The sequence below is a fragment of the Tachypleus tridentatus genome, chromosome 6 (genome assembly GCF_004210375.1).
Source record: "Tachypleus tridentatus isolate NWPU-2018 chromosome 6, ASM421037v1, whole genome shotgun sequence".
Lineage (NCBI taxonomy): Eukaryota > Metazoa > Arthropoda > Merostomata > Xiphosura > Limulidae > Tachypleus > Tachypleus tridentatus.
In genome coordinates, this window is record NC_134830.1 from 97521431 (window position 1) to 97539314 (window position 17884).

The following is a 17884-nucleotide window of genomic DNA, read 5'->3' on the forward strand; positions in this document are numbered from 1 at the left end:
GAACATCAAATATAATATTTGCTTAAACCATTCTACCACCTCACATCTCGGATGTTAATAATGACTGACATTAAATAAATTATTTGCACAATACAGTTATTAAATGAGGTGAACCTGACCTATATATGAATGAACTAAAGTAAATATAAATAAGAAGTCTTACTACACATCTTGTATTAAGAAACTAGAAAACCTATTTTACTAAATTTTAGTTTAAAACATTTTGATGACAATCTTATCCCACGATTTGATTATTATGTTTTGAAAAACCATTAGTTATAGAAGTGTAAAATAATTGTATAAAATAAATCACCACACATATGATATTATTTAATGTTGGTATCTGTTTTTGGAGGAATTTTGTATTTAGTAAATTGTGTTGGATTTAACGTTTTCTACACTGCACTGTGGGAGTAGGCAATATTGCAGTCTTTCTAGTCTATGAAATACTTCCACTATATAGTTCTTTATGTCTTTACTTATAGTACTGTGTAAAAGTTTTAGAACAAGTGAATACTTTTTTCGTTCTATCCATTTTATGGGGATAATTCTTCTATGCTGTTACAGAATGTAAATCTCAACACTGTAGTAATGCTTCACTGATCCTTGTTGACAATTGAGTGAGACAGGATGAGAATACTTAATTTTTAGAACTTCCATATACTTTTACCAAGGGCATATCATAAGGGTTCTTCCTGAATGAACATACAGATCAAATTTAGGGGATGAAATAACTGTCATAGTACCACATGCAGTACCTTAACTACAGTAAAACTTGTCTAAGGCGGAATCGCATAGAACCGAGTAAAATTTCTAGTTTAAGCAGGTTTTCCAGTTTAAACAGTGAACATTCATTTCCTTAATTATATATAATCTTTGAGCAAAACTTTATACTTGCTTCACTCAAGGGAAGTAAGACATTTGTGAATAAAACTGTTATACTGTTTATGCTATATTTATTGGAATAAGAACAAAAATAGACATTCAAAATATACACAAGTACACAAAATCTTAATCCAATTTATTTGAAGAAAGTGTCCAACTTCAACTTTTCGTTTTTTAATGGGCTTTCTCATGCAGTTAAAAGAGAATGCCAATTCTACAACCTTTTCATGAAGCTCATTTTCCCCCTTCATTTTTGCATACAGTTTGATAGTGTTAATATAACTTAACACTTGCGATGAGGTAGGAATTTCTGTTTCCTCACTATTTTTCCGTATTGTTCATGGCCTGGCATGGCCAGGTGGGTTAAGGTGTGTGACTCCTAGTCCAAGGGTCGCGGGTTCAAATCCGCATTGCACCAAACATGCCCGCTCTTTTAGCCGTGGGGGCATTATAATGTGATGGTCAATCCTACTATGCATTGGTAAAAGAGTAGCCCAAGAGTTGGCGGTGGGTTGTGATGACTAGCCGCCTTCCCTCTAGTCTTACACAGCTAGTACAGGTAGCCCTCGAGTAGCTTTGCACAAAATTAAAAAAAAAAAACAAACATTTTGTTCATCTTCTGAATGTCTCACACTGTTACATGCAATTTTATTATAGATGTTAAATAAGTTTCATCAGTTTATGTTAAAACATTCTTGTCAACGTTCACAAAACCTTCTGCATTCACAGAATCATCTCCATCAATCTTCTCAATCAGAGTTTGGATTTCACTAGAATCATCATAACAAACAATTTCTCCACAATCTCTGCAATTATCAAGAATAAATCTATAGTTTAGAAAGTACTTTATTATGCATTTGATTGAATGGCTTAAAAAATGCAATTGCATATAACACATCAATTTTCGTGGTCTTTTCAGATGTTCTCTTACAGTCATTCATGTTTGCAATAATATGCTGAAGCATCAATTTTCCTGTATTTCAATTTTATACACTGTATAATTCCATTATCTAGTGGCTGTAGAACTTATGTTGTACGTGGAGGTAGAAAGACTAAACGAACATTTGAAAGTTGAACTTTTGGGTGACAAGTTGCATTATCTAGGAAAAGTAGGATATTCTTATTTTCTTGTTCGATTCTTTTGTTTAATTTGTTCAAAAATTCCTCAAATATAGCACTTGTCGTCCCTGCTTTATTATTTGCTTTCCATTCTACAGGAAGTTGATTCTTTCTTAAATTTTTGAAATAACGTGGATTTTCACTTTTATTTATTACCCTTAGTTTCTCTAGTTTTCCATCAGCAAATGTGACAAAAAGTACAGTCAATTGTTTTTTTTGAATAGTGATCTCTGGAATAATGATGGCAGAAAAAAAGAACAGAATATAATTAACCAATACTTACTGTAACAAAATGTCTGAGAATTTATTAATGATTAAACAAATTATTAAACAAGAATTTATTAATATTTAAATAAATTAGTAATTAAATAATTAATATTTAATCAACAACATTTTTTCCACCTTACTAAAATTTTGTTCCCACTTGTTGATAGATGAGGTAGGTGAACAATAGTTTTCCATCCGTGTTATGCAGGTTCAACCATATAGAGAGCCTTTTATAAGAGAAATCTTAAGATAATGCTGCAAAATTTTGATATTTCTGGCTTGTACAGGTTTCTACTTTATGCAGTTTCCAGCTTAGACAAGTTTTACTGTATATAGAAAGAAGCTAGTAAGGAACTAGCATATGGTACCAGTATATGCTAGAAGAAATCAATTTAATAGCACTTCACAAACAAACCTTGCTAAAACAGTGTTTAACACTATATATTAAGTTTTGATATCATGCCATGGCCCAAAAAGCATAGAGTTGTTAGTGGAGCAAAATTTGCATAAAATCTTTACATGATGTTGGTTTGATTCTCAAATAAATTGCAACAGACTTGAAATGCTCTCCAAACACTGTTAAGTACACCCTAGATCAAGAGACCAAGACAAATAAATTTGAGAATAGGAAAGGAAGAGGCAGAACACCTAAACTCAATGATACTGATTTAAAGTAGCTTCGTTTCTGCAGCCTTTAGGACAGAAGGAAGACTACCACTGATATCAAGCATGAGATAAATGACCATGTACTAAATGACAGAAAAGTTTCCAGATCTACAGTATCAAGAAGGCTCAAAGAGAATGGATTATTTGGTCATGTTGCAGTTAAGAAACTTTTACTTCAATCTCTAAATGTTGTCAAGCTACTGAACTTTGTTAAAAAGTCCAAAAACTTTACTTTTGATGATTGGAAAAGTGTGTTATGAATGGATGAGTTCAAGTTTGAAATATTTGGTTCAAAGCACGTGTTGTAAGTTTGGCAGAAGAAAGATGAAAAATACTTTAATGTATAGCACTTACTATGAAGCATAGGAGAGGTAGTGTGATGGTTTTGGGATATCTTCCTGCAGAGGCAAGAGGAGATATCTGCAAAATACAAGGAATAATGGACCGACACAAATATAATCAGGTTCTGATCCATTATGATATACCCAGTAGTTTGCATATTATTGGTAAAGGATTCCACTACCAAGAAGATAATAACCCCAAACACTCATCCAAACTGTGTAGAAATTACAGAAAGAAGCTGCTGGAGTCATTCAAATGATGAAATGGTCCTCACAGAGCCCCAGTCTCAACCCAATTGAGCAGATCTGGAATTTTATATATTAAAAACTCAACAAACCAATTATTACTTCAAAAGGAATGTTATGGAAGTGTATTAGAAACATTTTGAGTAAAATTCCAAAGAAAACTTTGATTAGATATGTTGCAACAATACTTGAAAGACTGTCTGCAATTATTAAAGCAAAAGGGAGACACATAAAATATTAAATGTTTGCTGAACTCAAGCACTTATGCTGAATTTCTATTGTAATAAATATGAAGATTAATAAAGTTTTTACCATCATCTATGATTTACCTTCTACTGGTTCTTGAATATAGTCAGAAATCAAATTTTTGAGTTTGTCTTAACACTGTTGCACGATACTGTACTATCTTTGGTCTATCACAAATGTGCTTTCATATTTTCACTATGTCATAAATTCAGCTCTTAACATTCTTGGTGAACTTGGGTAAACACCAAGGCTAATTGTGTTTTATATTCATTTAACTACTTATTTAAGGCAGTTATAAGAATTCGTTTGTAATTTAGTAAGATCAGTGTTAAAATTCTGTTAAATTCAATAGGTACATATTCATTATGAAGTGAGTTAGATCTTGTCCAAGATCGGTGTTTAGTTTTGTAATTCACCTACATGCTATCTAAATTTAGTTCTAAAGACATATAGGGGAACTAGGTCTTGTTTCGTTTTTAAACGCTTTTTGTTCAGATTTTATTTCTTGTTTTGTTTATCTGTCTTATACATAAGGTTTCACTTTTATCGTATATTTGAGGAAAACCTTTCTAATATTTAATTAAAGATTAAAATGATTTGAAAAGTGGGCAGAAACAAACATTTCTTTAGTATAGTCATTTTGCTTTTCATTTTTGCAGGATAGTAAAGGATCCATTTGCAACTGGTACAGCTGTTGATAACACTGTAAGTATGTTTGATAAATCATTGAATTTCAGTTGGTTTAATAGTTTGGATGATTTTGTATTACGTAAGTTTTAAGAAGGGAATATAATAGGTTCATACAAAATATATTTTTGAATATTAAGTAAGTGTAAATGTGGAATTAAATAAAATCCTTAGTTTCCCACTTTTAACTTAATTATTAATATCACAGTGACTCATATCCAATCCACAGTCACTATGCCTCTGAATAAAATACTTTCTGTGACCTTACCTCTAAGGTATTGAAGACACAAATATTCATGTGAATTTCACTTATCTTTGTTCTGGTTGTGCAACATTCTTTACTTGCCATGAGACATATACTTCATTTTTGTGTAACATTGTGCTTCTCCTATGCATTCCTGATATTGCGTACTTACTATACAATCTTGTAATTATTCAAAACCACAAAATAGCTTTTACTTTAATGTACTTGAATCAACTTCTTGAACTATATCACATTGGGATATGTTGGAAAGCTTGATATGTTACCAGTAACCTTAACTGAAGTTTTTCTTGTTAAGGTAATAGCTTCCTTGAATTGGCTTAATTTTTTAACATGGAAAATATACAAAGTTTGAGCTTGAAACTGTCCATATCAAAAACTGCATTAATTCTTGTGTAACCACTGTATTAGCCACTACTGTTAAACTTTCTTCAATGAAACATAACACTATTTGGTAGAACCACATTCAATCAATGACTAGAAGATATATTTTCATAACTTTTCAATAGACGGTGTAACTGACAGTGTTATCCAACCATACTACCATCTCCTATTAGATGAAAAATATAATAGCCTTTGGATTGGTTAAATTAAAAAATCAATAGCTGATATGTGCTATGTTTCTTTAGGAGTTGATTCTTTACAGTAGGCATTTGTAACTTGTTAGTGATAAATGTCAATAAGAAATGGACATCACTCAGCCCATGTGTTTTATAATAATATATATTAAAAAGAGGTCAAACATATATACAAAAGTTTTTTTACACTTTTGTTTAGCATAATTAAATCTATAGCTTTAAATGATTTACCTTTTCTTGAAAATTTCACACAAGCAGGTTCAGTTACTTTAAGACTCAATTGACAAAATGAACTATTTATTTTCTTCTCTTTTATCACAAGACAGTCAGTTGTATCTGGAACTTTAAATAGTTCTCTTTTACAACAAAAGTCTACACAGGCTGTTTCAATTACTTTAGAACCCAACTGACAAAGATAAATTATTATTCTTCATCTCTGTTGTTGCAATGCAAACTGTAAAATTGTCCTTTTAGAAATCACCCATTACGTATAAAATGACAATCATTTGGTCAGTTTCACTTTTATTTTCTGTAACTTACGTCAATTAACTTGCCATATCTGCAAGTACTTATAACACATGACAGAAAAAAATCTAGAAATATCTAGCTCTCTAGTGAGAACAAGAGAGCACACATTGATAAAAACTTAGAAACTTTGAGTAAGATGGCATCAGCAATATTAAAAAAGCCTAATACAACAATCAAATTACATCATCAGATGTAAAAAAAAATTGTTCAATGTGGGCAAAATTATTAATTCATTTTGTGTTTGTAATTCATTGGTGTCAAAGCTATCAAACATTATATTTGCAATCCACTGATATCAAGACCATGGAGATTTTTAGAAGACTTAAATGATAGATGTATAAATAACTGTGACCAGATGAGTGGAAAGAGAGTAAAGTTACATGAAAGATAACGTAGGTGAGAGAAAAGTTAAAAAATGTAAAGTTAATTATCATGGTAATGAATTTCATAACATTTGATATATTAAAGTGAGATTTAACAGTTTAATAGAAATAAGGATGATAATTGTCTTGTCACAGGTGTTTTAACTTAATTGAACCCAACTGTGTGGACTTTGATGATAAGGAGACAATTATTGGAAATTCAAGATAAAACTGCAGTAACTCAGAAGGCATTAAAAGTGAATTATTCACTAATAATATCATGAGAAAAGTAGAGAAAAATAGTGACTTTTTAACTGGGTTCTAAAGCAAATGAATTATCCTAAGTGGACTTTTGACAAGAAGGAGAGAACTATATAGTGTTTAAGATACAACTATGATCTCGATAATGTAAATAATTCTTTTTGCACATTTAACTTGTTTTAAATAAATGTTTTTTAAAACAAGTAGAGTCTTTGCCGTCCATTTATTGTTTGAATTTATTGCCAACAAGTTGCAGACTCCTACTGTATAAGAATCCTTAGCCCTCACCGGTATATATACTCTAAAAAATTCTGATATACATAGACAATGCACAGCTCATAAAGAGTTATATAACAAATTCTGCCATAAGTATCGCTTTTAAAATATTTAATTTTTAACACTTGTTTTGAACACTAAATAACCATTAAATATTAATCAGTAAATAAACTAAATAATAGGTTTCACACTAAATAGTTTTTATATGAAATAATAGTGTTACTTTGTTTTTAGTGCAAAGCTGGGCAATGAACTTTCTACATTCTGTTCACCATGGGAAATTAATTCTTGGATTTTATTGTTGTAAATCTGAAAAGTTACTGGTGATACTTTAGGGATTTACTTTCCAAGTTATTGGTCTGATATTTTGTGATACCTGCTGGATATGTCTAGCTGAATTTAGTTTAATTTCTGTGAAGCATGATGTACACAACTCACTAGGGCAATTAAGGCTATTATGTAATATTCTAGAGAAATTGACAGTTTGTCTTAGGTATTCATGATGATAGGGAATTCTAACAAACAAGCAAGTTGAAAGAGCTTTGCTTTCTGAGTACTGAGGTTAAATGTTGTTGAGCATATGTTCATGGAAATGTTGCATTGTAGGTGAGATGGTAGCTAGTCAAAGGTGGAGTGAGTGCAAGAGCAGTAGCAATTGCTCTGATTGCTGAACCACCGTGGTCCATGGCACTGACCTCATGAAGCTTTCCAAGCTATACATTCACAGGTGCTGGATTAGTTTCCAGTGAGCAATTTGCATGCATGTACCTGTATTACACCCCATTACTGTCTGCAATCACTTAGTTTCATCTTCAACCTTATGTTAATAACTAAACTCCTGACCTCTTTATGGTCAAACTCCTTGCATTTTCAGATGTGACTTGTCAACGATGCCTTAAGTTTTCTGAACTGTTTAACAGTCTATTGCACTCCATTAAAGGACTACAATGAACTATTAAATAGACCTGAAGACTGGCTCAAATGTCATGGGTGTTAGATACAAAAGTAACATGTTATTCAAGTGTCTGCCTTATATTAACTGTATTGAAAAGCACCTACAATAGTTGATATGCTTTACAGTGTATCCCGAATCTTATTTATGGAAAAATAACCTGAAAGTGATCAACAAGTACAGGAAAGGCTTTCAGACATCAGAGCAGCCTGTATTCTCTGTAGAATTATATTAGGTATATATAAACACACATACATGTGCACACACAAACACACACAAAAGATTGCAGCTTAGTTTTTATTATTATTTTCTGTTTTAATTTTATTTGTATTTTTTATTTCACATTTTTGTATTGTAATTTCTTTAGATGTTGTTTTGTCATATTCTGTTGTTAGATAGTTACATAGAACTACTAGAGCTATCTGTGCTAGTTATCACTAATTTTGAACAACAGGTTAAAGCTATGGCAGCTATTCAACACCTTCTACCATCAATTTTTGGACAAGTCTAATGAAATAAATTTAACTATCACTCTTATAATAAAACAATGGCTTCTAGGTGTGTAGCTTGATTTTACTTTGTAGTAACATGGAATAATCAATGGACCTATAAGTTCATAGTCTGTTATCTTGTAATGAAGTGTATTAACAGGCTGACATCTTACTTTTATTTTTGATGGCTTGTGTTTACTTGTTTTAAATTTTAATTTCATTTTTTTTATGTTTGATTTGTTTAAATTTATGTTGAGTTTCCATTTGTTATTCTACATTGGTTGGATGTTGGAATCTCATTCGTTGTGTTATACTTGTTTTTAATATACAGATCTGGGAAAACCCTGATATAAAGAAGAGTGGTTGTCACAACTGATATCACTTTTTATGGTACTTACATGATCTATGTGGCGAGTATAGTATAATTTCTGCAGAGCAGATTTCTATATCATGCTAGATACATAGCTATGACAGCTATGAAAGACTCTTCAGTCTTTCCTTCCTTTGCACTCTGTTTATATTTTGTGGTGAATGTTGGTGGATGTTTGCTGTTAAACTTTTCTAAGCAAAGTTGTGATATTGAGTGCAAGTAGGTGTGTGTGTGTGTGACTTTGTTGTGTTGCTATGCAATATTGTGCCTGGAAATCTCAATGGTTTTGACCAGTCTTTCTAAATTATAGTAAGGGAGATAGATGTACTTTATCACAGCATAGGTAGTTAACACAGAGTATATAAAACAAATGAATTGTATACAGTTTTTTAGAACTTAGGTTGAGCTATTTTTTGTGTTTATCAAATGTAGTGGGTATTTTATGATCTTTAGATAGTAGTACTGCTAAAAAAATGTGGTGATTCATGCTGATTGGCATGTTATAACTAATAATTTATAATGCATAGACTGCTCATTCACTATTGTATTGAGGTCAGGCAAACCTGTAGTGGCAATTGACAGTATGTGATAAACACACTATCTATATAGCACTTTTTGTGTGGGTGTGGAGTGGAGAAAAATATTATGTTATGATGTATGTACAGTTATTAGTTATTTGTCTGAGATGCATCAGATATGAACAATGCAATCTATCTTTTACTGTGAAAACATGTTTGAGAAAATACTAAATATCAGGTTTCACAAGTGCCTAGACTTTTTATGTGAAATTCTAAGAAAAAGTGGTTTTAGACTAAAGTAAAATAATTTAATTGACAATTTTCCAGTACATAGAGAAGAAAAAAACAACAATATAACTTTAAATAGGCACTTGTATTTACAAATGGTTTTCCTGTACACATAACCAATTCTTAGTTAATATCATGTATGCGAACCTTGGGTTATCATATTTCTGTTGGCTATGTGCTGTCTTTAACTGTGGCTCTATAAACTTGGTGTACTTCTCTTTAGGTTCTTTTTGGAACTATTGTCTGGTTCCCAAATTTTAGGACATTTTGAGTATTGCACAATTACTCTGTTCTTGTTGTGGGTAGCTTCTATCCAACAGGACTCTGCCTTTCCTTGCGATAAACCCAGTGTTTTGTGGGTGTGGTTCCAAGTTCTGTTTCCTGACCTCCACCTTTTCTGGCCCTGTATGCCACACTTTCCCATGGTACCACTATTTCAGCTTTTACAGCAATATGTGATTTATCCTTCTTTCTCCTCAAAATCCCTGATCAAGGCAGTCCTTATTCTTCTACCTCAACAGGTGTCGTACTTGCTTCATGCAGGTTTTACTGCTGCCTATTTGACCATCATGGAATGGTATACCTTTAAGGCCCTGCCCTTTGGTCTTGCTTCCATGATGTCTGTTTTTGTCGAGTGTTTGCTCCTTTGATCATTTTCAGAATCCATTTTATGGAGCTGGTCATTTGGAACTGCTCTATCTGCTCATTTACTTCATACTAGCAAGGTTCTATAGCTTTTGAGTTGATGTTGTCTGTCATATCCTTTGGCATGGCTCATATACATTTGTTTCAGTTAACCCTTCATGACCAGTGGAACCTTGCACAGGATCCCTTGGTTGTTGATTTTCAATGGACAAGGCTAATATGTTGGTAGAAGTCCCTCTTCCTTTTTTAGGATCCAAGTTACATCAGTTTGCAGATGCTTCCCTTCAGAGCTGGGGTGCATGGGCCAGTCACTGTTTTTTTTTTTTTTAATTATTAGTCTGTGCAGGAGAATTCTCTTGACATGAGCATTCTCAAACATTTGGCTTTGAATCATTTATTTTCCCTTGGCAACTACCTGCAGGCTATGATCTATTCTAACATTTCTACTGGGTGGTTTTAATTGATCACCAAGGGGGTACAAGGTCCTATTCTCCATAATTTTGCACTATGGATAGTCTTTCTTGAACCCACACATATTGATTTTTTTTTCATTTGCAGCCATGTCATGGATGCTCTCCTTCTCTTGGTTGTTTGTCCTTTTCGTCTGGATCTCATTTTTTTGAGGTGTGGTCCCTGCATCGTGCTGTTTTTTTGGTGGTTTTTTCTGCATCTGGGTACATCTCTTATTAATGCCTTTGCCACCACTCTCAACCAAATAATCATGGTTTTGATCCATGGTTCCCCATCCTCTAGCCATTGTTGTTGAGGACTTCAGCCATTATTGGTTTCATTTGTTCCTTTATGTTTACCCTCCAATCCAATTCATTCATGCTTCTCCATGTTCAGTCATTTGGGTTTCTTCTTCTTGGCCCACTGAATTTTGGTTTCCTCAGCTCCTCTAACTGCAAAAGGTCCCTCCTTTTCCCTTCCATCACAATCTGGTCCATCAGCCAAGTCATCAGTGTTTCATATTACCATTCAGCTTTTGTCAGATTTTCTGGTTTTCATCACAGAGTAACTTCATATTTAGCCTGTTTGCTCTTCTTTGGCCACCTATCTATGCAATTGGGGCATTTGTCACTTATTGTTATTGGTACAGTGTTTGTGGGCTTCTCACCCAATGGTTCCCCATATCTCAGGGTATCTCATGTTGCTCTCTGAGAGGGGTTTTTTGGTCTTCTGGATTTCAGGGGTAGGGTGGTATAATCTCATACCTTCTGTTTTTCTTGCTTCCCCTGCCCTTTCTCTGTTGATCCATTCCTTTCAGCTCAATCAACCACCAAAGCATCCACTGCTTTTGGTGTGGAACATTACTGTGGCTCTTCTTGCTTTCACCTTACCTCTGTTTGGGTGTTCCATGTCTCACTTCTCTTTGATTTATTTCTTCCTCCTCCCAGCCTGCAGTTTTCATTGGCCAGATAAATTTGCCCACATTGTTACCAGGGCCTTGTACAGCTCCTTTGCAAGGTTTCCTTCATACAGCCTCTGTTGTTCATGATGTTCAGGTATCCTTTCTCCTTATCCTCAATTTCTACTGATCTGTCTTGTCTGTGCCCTCCATTCTTTTATTGCTCACTTGGCTTCTTTCTGGCATCCTCATTCCCACCTTTTTCTCCCATTCAACCTTCTTCTTCCCATGAACTTTCCCTGGTTAGCCTAACCACTTGGGCTTGATGTTTGATGTATCCTTCCTGGCATGATCTCTTGCAAGTTTCCCCCATCAATTATATTATCTTCCCTTCTCTGTTTGCTCTCATCTTCATCATTTATTGGATTAGATTCTACTATAGGGCTTGTGGAGGACTTTGCACATGTTCATCTGCCACTATTTATACCACATTGCCGTTTCTGCTTTTTCGGGGTATTGCCTACCAACAATAGCTCTTCTCTTAACTTTAGTGCAGCTATGACATGAAGTAAAGTCTTTAATAATGCCTTTTTTTCTTTCAAGAGGTTCCTGCTTCAGCTTTATTTTGGATCCTACACTCTGAAGACTAGTGCCTGAGTAGGTATTCTGTTGTACTCTAAATGAGTTCCATTTAAATGGCTATAACCATTTGCAGAAATTTTTCCATCAGATCTGCACTGTAGGCCATGTTGATTCCTATATTTCTATGACTGTGTACACTCACCCATGAGATACCCCTCAAATAAACAAGCATGACAGCATAGAGAAAAATATGACTAATGGCAAACAAATGCACATTAAAGACTCTGTACGGTTAAACATACTACTTGAATCTGTCCTGCAATTTTAAATCACACATTCTTTAACTGAAAAACTCTTAGGGGAAATGTCTCCATTTTTTATTGAGAAGGGTAAAGAAGGGCTTGCTGGCTCACATAAATTGGTAAAAAAATTACAGTCTGGGGACATTTTAGTGGAAACAGCTTCATCAAAACATTACAAATTCCTCTTGAAGTTGAAGGTCATTGGGGATATACCCATTGAGGTTACTCCTCATTCTACTTTGAATTTTTCCATAGGAGTTACAGTTGAGAGGGATTTAAAGACCGTTCCAGAGTCGTAGATCCTTGCAGATTTCACCAGCCAAGGTATTACAGCTGTGCACCGAATTTTTTCTGGTAGAGATGGGATTATGGAGCCGACAAATGTTCTAATATTAACATTTACAACATCATGTCCTCCTACCACAATCAAGGCAGGATAACTGAGTTATAAGGTATGACCTTATATTCCTAACCATGTTAGATGTTTTCATTGTCAACTATTTGGTCACTCGAAAACATGTTGCCATGGTTCTGTAATGTGTGTCTATTGTGCTGGTAAAGACCATGATGCTTTTGAATGCCAGCTAGAACCACATTGTGTTTAACTGTAATGGTCCACAACCTTCCTATTTTACTTCTTGTCCTAAATGGGTGGAAGAGAAAGAAGTACAATGTCTCAAGACAGTTCATGATATTACTTATCCAGAGGCTTGGAAATTACTACTCCCAATTCCATCTCAGACTTATGCTGCTGTAATCCATTCCACTACTAAAGTAGGAGTCCAGACAAACCTTTCCGTGCCTCCTACAGAATCTTTAACAACACATCTTAATCTAGTACCCTCCAAAATCAACAAAGTTATTGAATCAGTATCTACTTCTATCTCTGTCCCTACCACATCTTCCAGTTATTGCCCAACTTCACCTTGTTCAAGGCCAAGTGTTTCCATGGGGTCTTTTTCTTTTGACACTCCAAAAATTAAACAACCCATTCTTTTACATCCTCAATCACTGGAACGTATGTCTACAAACTCCGACTTGCCTACTCATTATCAGAGTAGAATCACAAGAGAGTGACCGACACACATCCAGTAAAGAAAAAAAAGGATGGTTGCAAGCAGAAGGTCTCTATCTAAAATTCTCCTCCAAAATAACGAAAAATGGCCATGCTAATCCAATGAAACTGTCGAGGTTTTCAATCAAATGTGAATGATATCAAGGATTTGATTTGACTTTTATCATCCCAAATGTCTTTCTTTGTAGGAAACACTTTTTAAAACCTACTAATACAGTCAAAACTCCAACAATACTCCTTATATCGAAATGACAGGTCATGTGTGGGACATGGGGGAGTAGCACTGCTGATTGATCAACATGTGCCCACCCGGTCCTTGTCATTGAATACACTCTTGGAGGCTGTAGCCATCCGTATCTTCTTGGGTCATACCATCACTGTTTGCTCTCTGTACCTTACCCTTGGAAAAATTATCATCCCTCAGACCTTGATGCCCTCATTGAGCAACTGTCAACCCCCTGGCCCTCTTTCACTGCTCTCTCAGAACTTGATCCTGCAATCTTATGTAAATCATCGATAGATGCTTGTGTAGCAGCAGTAACTAACTGTATTGTCTAAGCAGCTGCTCATTGCATCCCCAAAACCTTGACATCTTTCCCACAGCATCCCTGCCCTTGGTGCATTTCACTTGTTCTTTAACAAGAAAAGCTCAGAAACATGATTGGGATAAATTTCATAGATATCCCACGCTTACAATCCATGTTGCATTTCAGCAAACCTGTACACTGGCTTGGTGAGTTAGACATCAAAGCCAGAAGGAATCTTGGATTAAATGTACCTCCAGCATTTCTTCAACCACCAGTTTAAAAGTCATATGGGACAAGATTCAGAAGGTGAGTGGATGGTGTACTTCTGCCCTCCTCTATATCTTAATATTCAACAACCATGGAGTTGCTGATGCTCAGAGCATTTCAAATACTTTTAGTGAATGTTTCTCTCATGTATTTAGCTCTTAAAACACATCCCCTTCCTTCTTAGCTCTTAAAACACGAGTTGAACATTTGCCTCTTTTCTTTCTCTACTGATCATCCCTATAACTACAATTGCCTTCTTACACTGGATTTCAAACTTGTGCTTCATCGGTCTGGCAATACATCATATGGACCTGATGATGTACAATGTGGGATGCTATGCCACCTTTCTCCTGCCTCTTTTACTATTATCCTGGCTGTCTTTAACCAGATTTGGTAGGAGAATGTCTTTCCTGATGCTTGGTGCCAAGCTATTGTACGCCATATTCTTAATCCTAGGAAGGATCCAAAGATTCCTTCGAATTACCATCCCATTGCTCTGACAAGTTGTCTCAGTAAGACTTTAGAGAGGATGATTAATGCTCATCTTGTTTGGTTCTTTGAATCAAACAACGTTCTCTCACCCACTCAGTATGGGTTCCGAAGACAACATTTTAAGATAGACTACTAAATTTGCCTTGAAACCAGCAGTTGGAAACCTTTTTGAAGCGACAACATCTTGTTGTTTTTTTATTTAGAGAAAGCTTATGATACAACATGGAAATATGGCATCTTGCGAGATCTTCACTCATACGGATTGTGTGGGAGTTTGTAATGAACCACTGATTCCAGGCCTGTGTGGGCTCAACACTTTCCTGTTTTTTTCCCACATGAATTTAGAGCCCTTCAGGGTTGTGTTCTGAGTTTCATGCTTTTCATTATAAAAAATTAATGCCATTAGTGAACAGCTACCCCTAGAGTTGCAAATGGTATTTTCGTTGATGACTTTCACATTTCATGTCAGTCCTCAAACATGAGGTTTATTGACTGGCAGCTACAAACTGCAAGGCTTGGCATGGCCAAGCGTGCTAAGGAGTGCGACTCGTAATCTGAGGGTCGCGGGTTCGCATTCTCATCGTGCCAAACATGCTTGCCCTTTCAGCCATTGAGGTGTTATATTGTGACGGTCAATCCCACTATTCGTTGATAAAAGAGTAGCCCAAGAGTTGACGGTGGGTGGTGATGACTAGCCGCCTTCCCTCTAGTCTCACACTGCAAAATTGGGGATGGCTAGCACAGATAGCCCTCAAGTAGCTTTGTGCAAAATTCAAAAACCAAAAAAAACTGCAATCAATCCTATACTTACGTGGACCACAGCAAATGGTTTTCAACTTTCTCTCCCTAAAACTGTTTTTCTGTGCATTTCTGCTGCCAACAGTGTATTCATCTAGATCCAGAACTTCGTATTGATGATGCTGTACTTCCTGAGGCAAAGTTCTTAAGTCTTATTTGACTGTAAATTATACTTTATTTCACATATCAAACAATTTCATGTTAAATGTATAAGAGCACTTAACATCCTCCTTGTCCTCTCTTCCACCTCTTGGGGAGCAACTCGATACTCCATGCTCAAAATTTATCATGCTCTTATTTGATCCGAACTTGACTATGGATCTATGGTTTATGGTTCTGCCAGAACCTGAGCACTGAAAATGCTGGATCGTATCCACCATCAGAGGCTTCAGCTTTGCACTGCGGCCTTTTGTACTTCTCCAGTCCAAAGTTTATATGTGGAGTCCCATGAACCTCTTCTGTATATATGCCATTTGGAACTGTCTCTTATGTATGCTTCCAAACTTCACTCTTTACCACATCATCCTACTTGGGATTGTGTTTTCCATCCTCAGTGGGCCACACTTTTCTATAATAGAAAATCTGCCATTGTTCCTTTTTAGCCTTCGTATTCGGACACAATCAGAAACATTGGATATATCATTGAATAGCATAGCAGTATCAACAATTTGGCCTCTTCCACCATGGATAATTATTATGCCCAACTGTGACCTACCTTGAGTCATATGGGGAAGGCTGGTACTCCCAATTGGAAATATCACTCTTTATTTACTGAACATCTTTCAAACAATCCATCCATTCCCATATATACAGATAGTTCGAAATCAGGTAACTCTGTAGGTTCTGCTATGGTTTGTTACAGCTCAGTTGTAGCACACAGAATCTCCTCTACAGTTTCTGTGTTTACTGCTGAATTGTATGCCATTTCTCTTGTCCTAAATCATATTGAAACTATGCAATATATGAATTGTACGATCTATACTTATTCACTCAGCTGTCTATTGGCCCTGACATCATTCCATGCTAGTTACCATCCTATTCTTATCAATATCCAAAACAAACTGCCCCATTTCTCTCTGTCATCTATCTCTGTCCAGTTTTTTGACAGAGTGGCAAAGTCCATCTGTTCTGGCTCTATCATCACCTTCCCTGTTCCATACATGGACTATGGTTCAGTTATCAAAACTCGACTATACACCAGTTGTCAGCCGACCTGGAGTGAGCAACAAATAATAAGCTTTTACAAATCAAGCCTTCTTTAGCTCTTTTGCCATCTTGTTTCTGTAAAGATCAAAGGGAGGTAGTTGTTTTGGCTAGGCTACACATTGGTCACAGTTTTTAACTTGCCACTTCCTTTTATCTGGTATTGATGCACCAATGTGTGGTCTGTGTGGCACTCAGGTCACACTCATACATATTTTATTATCATGCCGTCATTACAACCAAGTACGATGATTCCATTTTAAACATACTTTTAAGGTAGGTTTGCCCTTGTCATTAGCTAATGTCATAGGTGATACTGGCTCCCTCACTCATGTATTTACATTTGTAAGAGCCATTGGTCTTTTTAACTTAATTCAAGGTTTTTATTGGACTATATACTATTTTAGCATGTTTCTTTTACACATATTAATTTTATTTTGACCTGAACCCAGGACTGGAAAGCCAACTTCAGGTGGCTGACAGCAAGTTTAAACTTAATGCTTCAGTCTTCCTGGCAGGTCTTAATTTTAAATATTTTATGTATTTTTATCTTCATTTCCATATACCATTATAGTATACTACATCTTGTTTTGTACAGATAGCCTAGTAGCTTTGTGCCAATGAACATGAAATACCTACCTAACTACCTAGAAGGCAGCACAAAACAGGCAAAGCTAATCTTGTGAGTGAAGTGAAGTACATATCAGAAATACATTTTAATTCAGGAAAAGTATAACTGTAGCTTATTTAGTCATTTAATAACTAATGATTGTTTATTTTTCATAACAGGAGTGTTAAAAGTTATTTATTTTAAAAGTAATAGTTACGACAAGTTTCATTATGTAATCCTTTACAAATCGTGAATTGTGTGTGCAGTTAATTGTTGCACTAAGCTTTGATAATATTGCTGATATCATCTTACTCAAAGCTTCTAAATTTTTCTTGTTGTTTACAATATTGTTGTCACTTGAGGGCTAGATATTAGTAGATTTTCCTGTCACATAGAAATAACTTCTTTTTAATATATTATTTTAAAATGTGTATTGTGTGCTGTCCTTTTATTGTTGGCATTTATCACCAGCAAGTCATAGACATCTACTCAAAAGAATCTAGTCTATACATCAAAACCTGACAAAGGCCCTAGCCACAACTAAGGGTCCCTTTGAAAGAGGCAAAACAAATCACTTTTCTGATATGTGAGGATGTAGTGAAGGAATATTTGGACCATTTCCTGAAGCATTTCAGGTAGGCTACTGCTTGGAGTCACTAACCTCCAATGCAGGCTGTAAAACACCTGATATT

The 17884-nt window shown here is 35.1% G+C and overlaps 1 protein-coding gene across 3 annotated transcripts in view; it reads left to right on the forward strand.

Moving 5' to 3' along the window:
• Window positions 1-17884, forward strand: part of LOC143253133 (uncharacterized) — a 91535-nt gene that overhangs the window by 33434 nt on the left and 40217 nt on the right. For all 3 annotated transcript variants that reach the window (XM_076506460.1, XM_076506462.1, XM_076506461.1), the window contains one exon: window positions 4430-4475. In XM_076506460.1, coding sequence (XP_076362575.1) covers window positions 4430-4475 — 46 coding nt within the window. The remainder of the gene's footprint in view (window positions 1-4429; window positions 4476-17884) is intronic.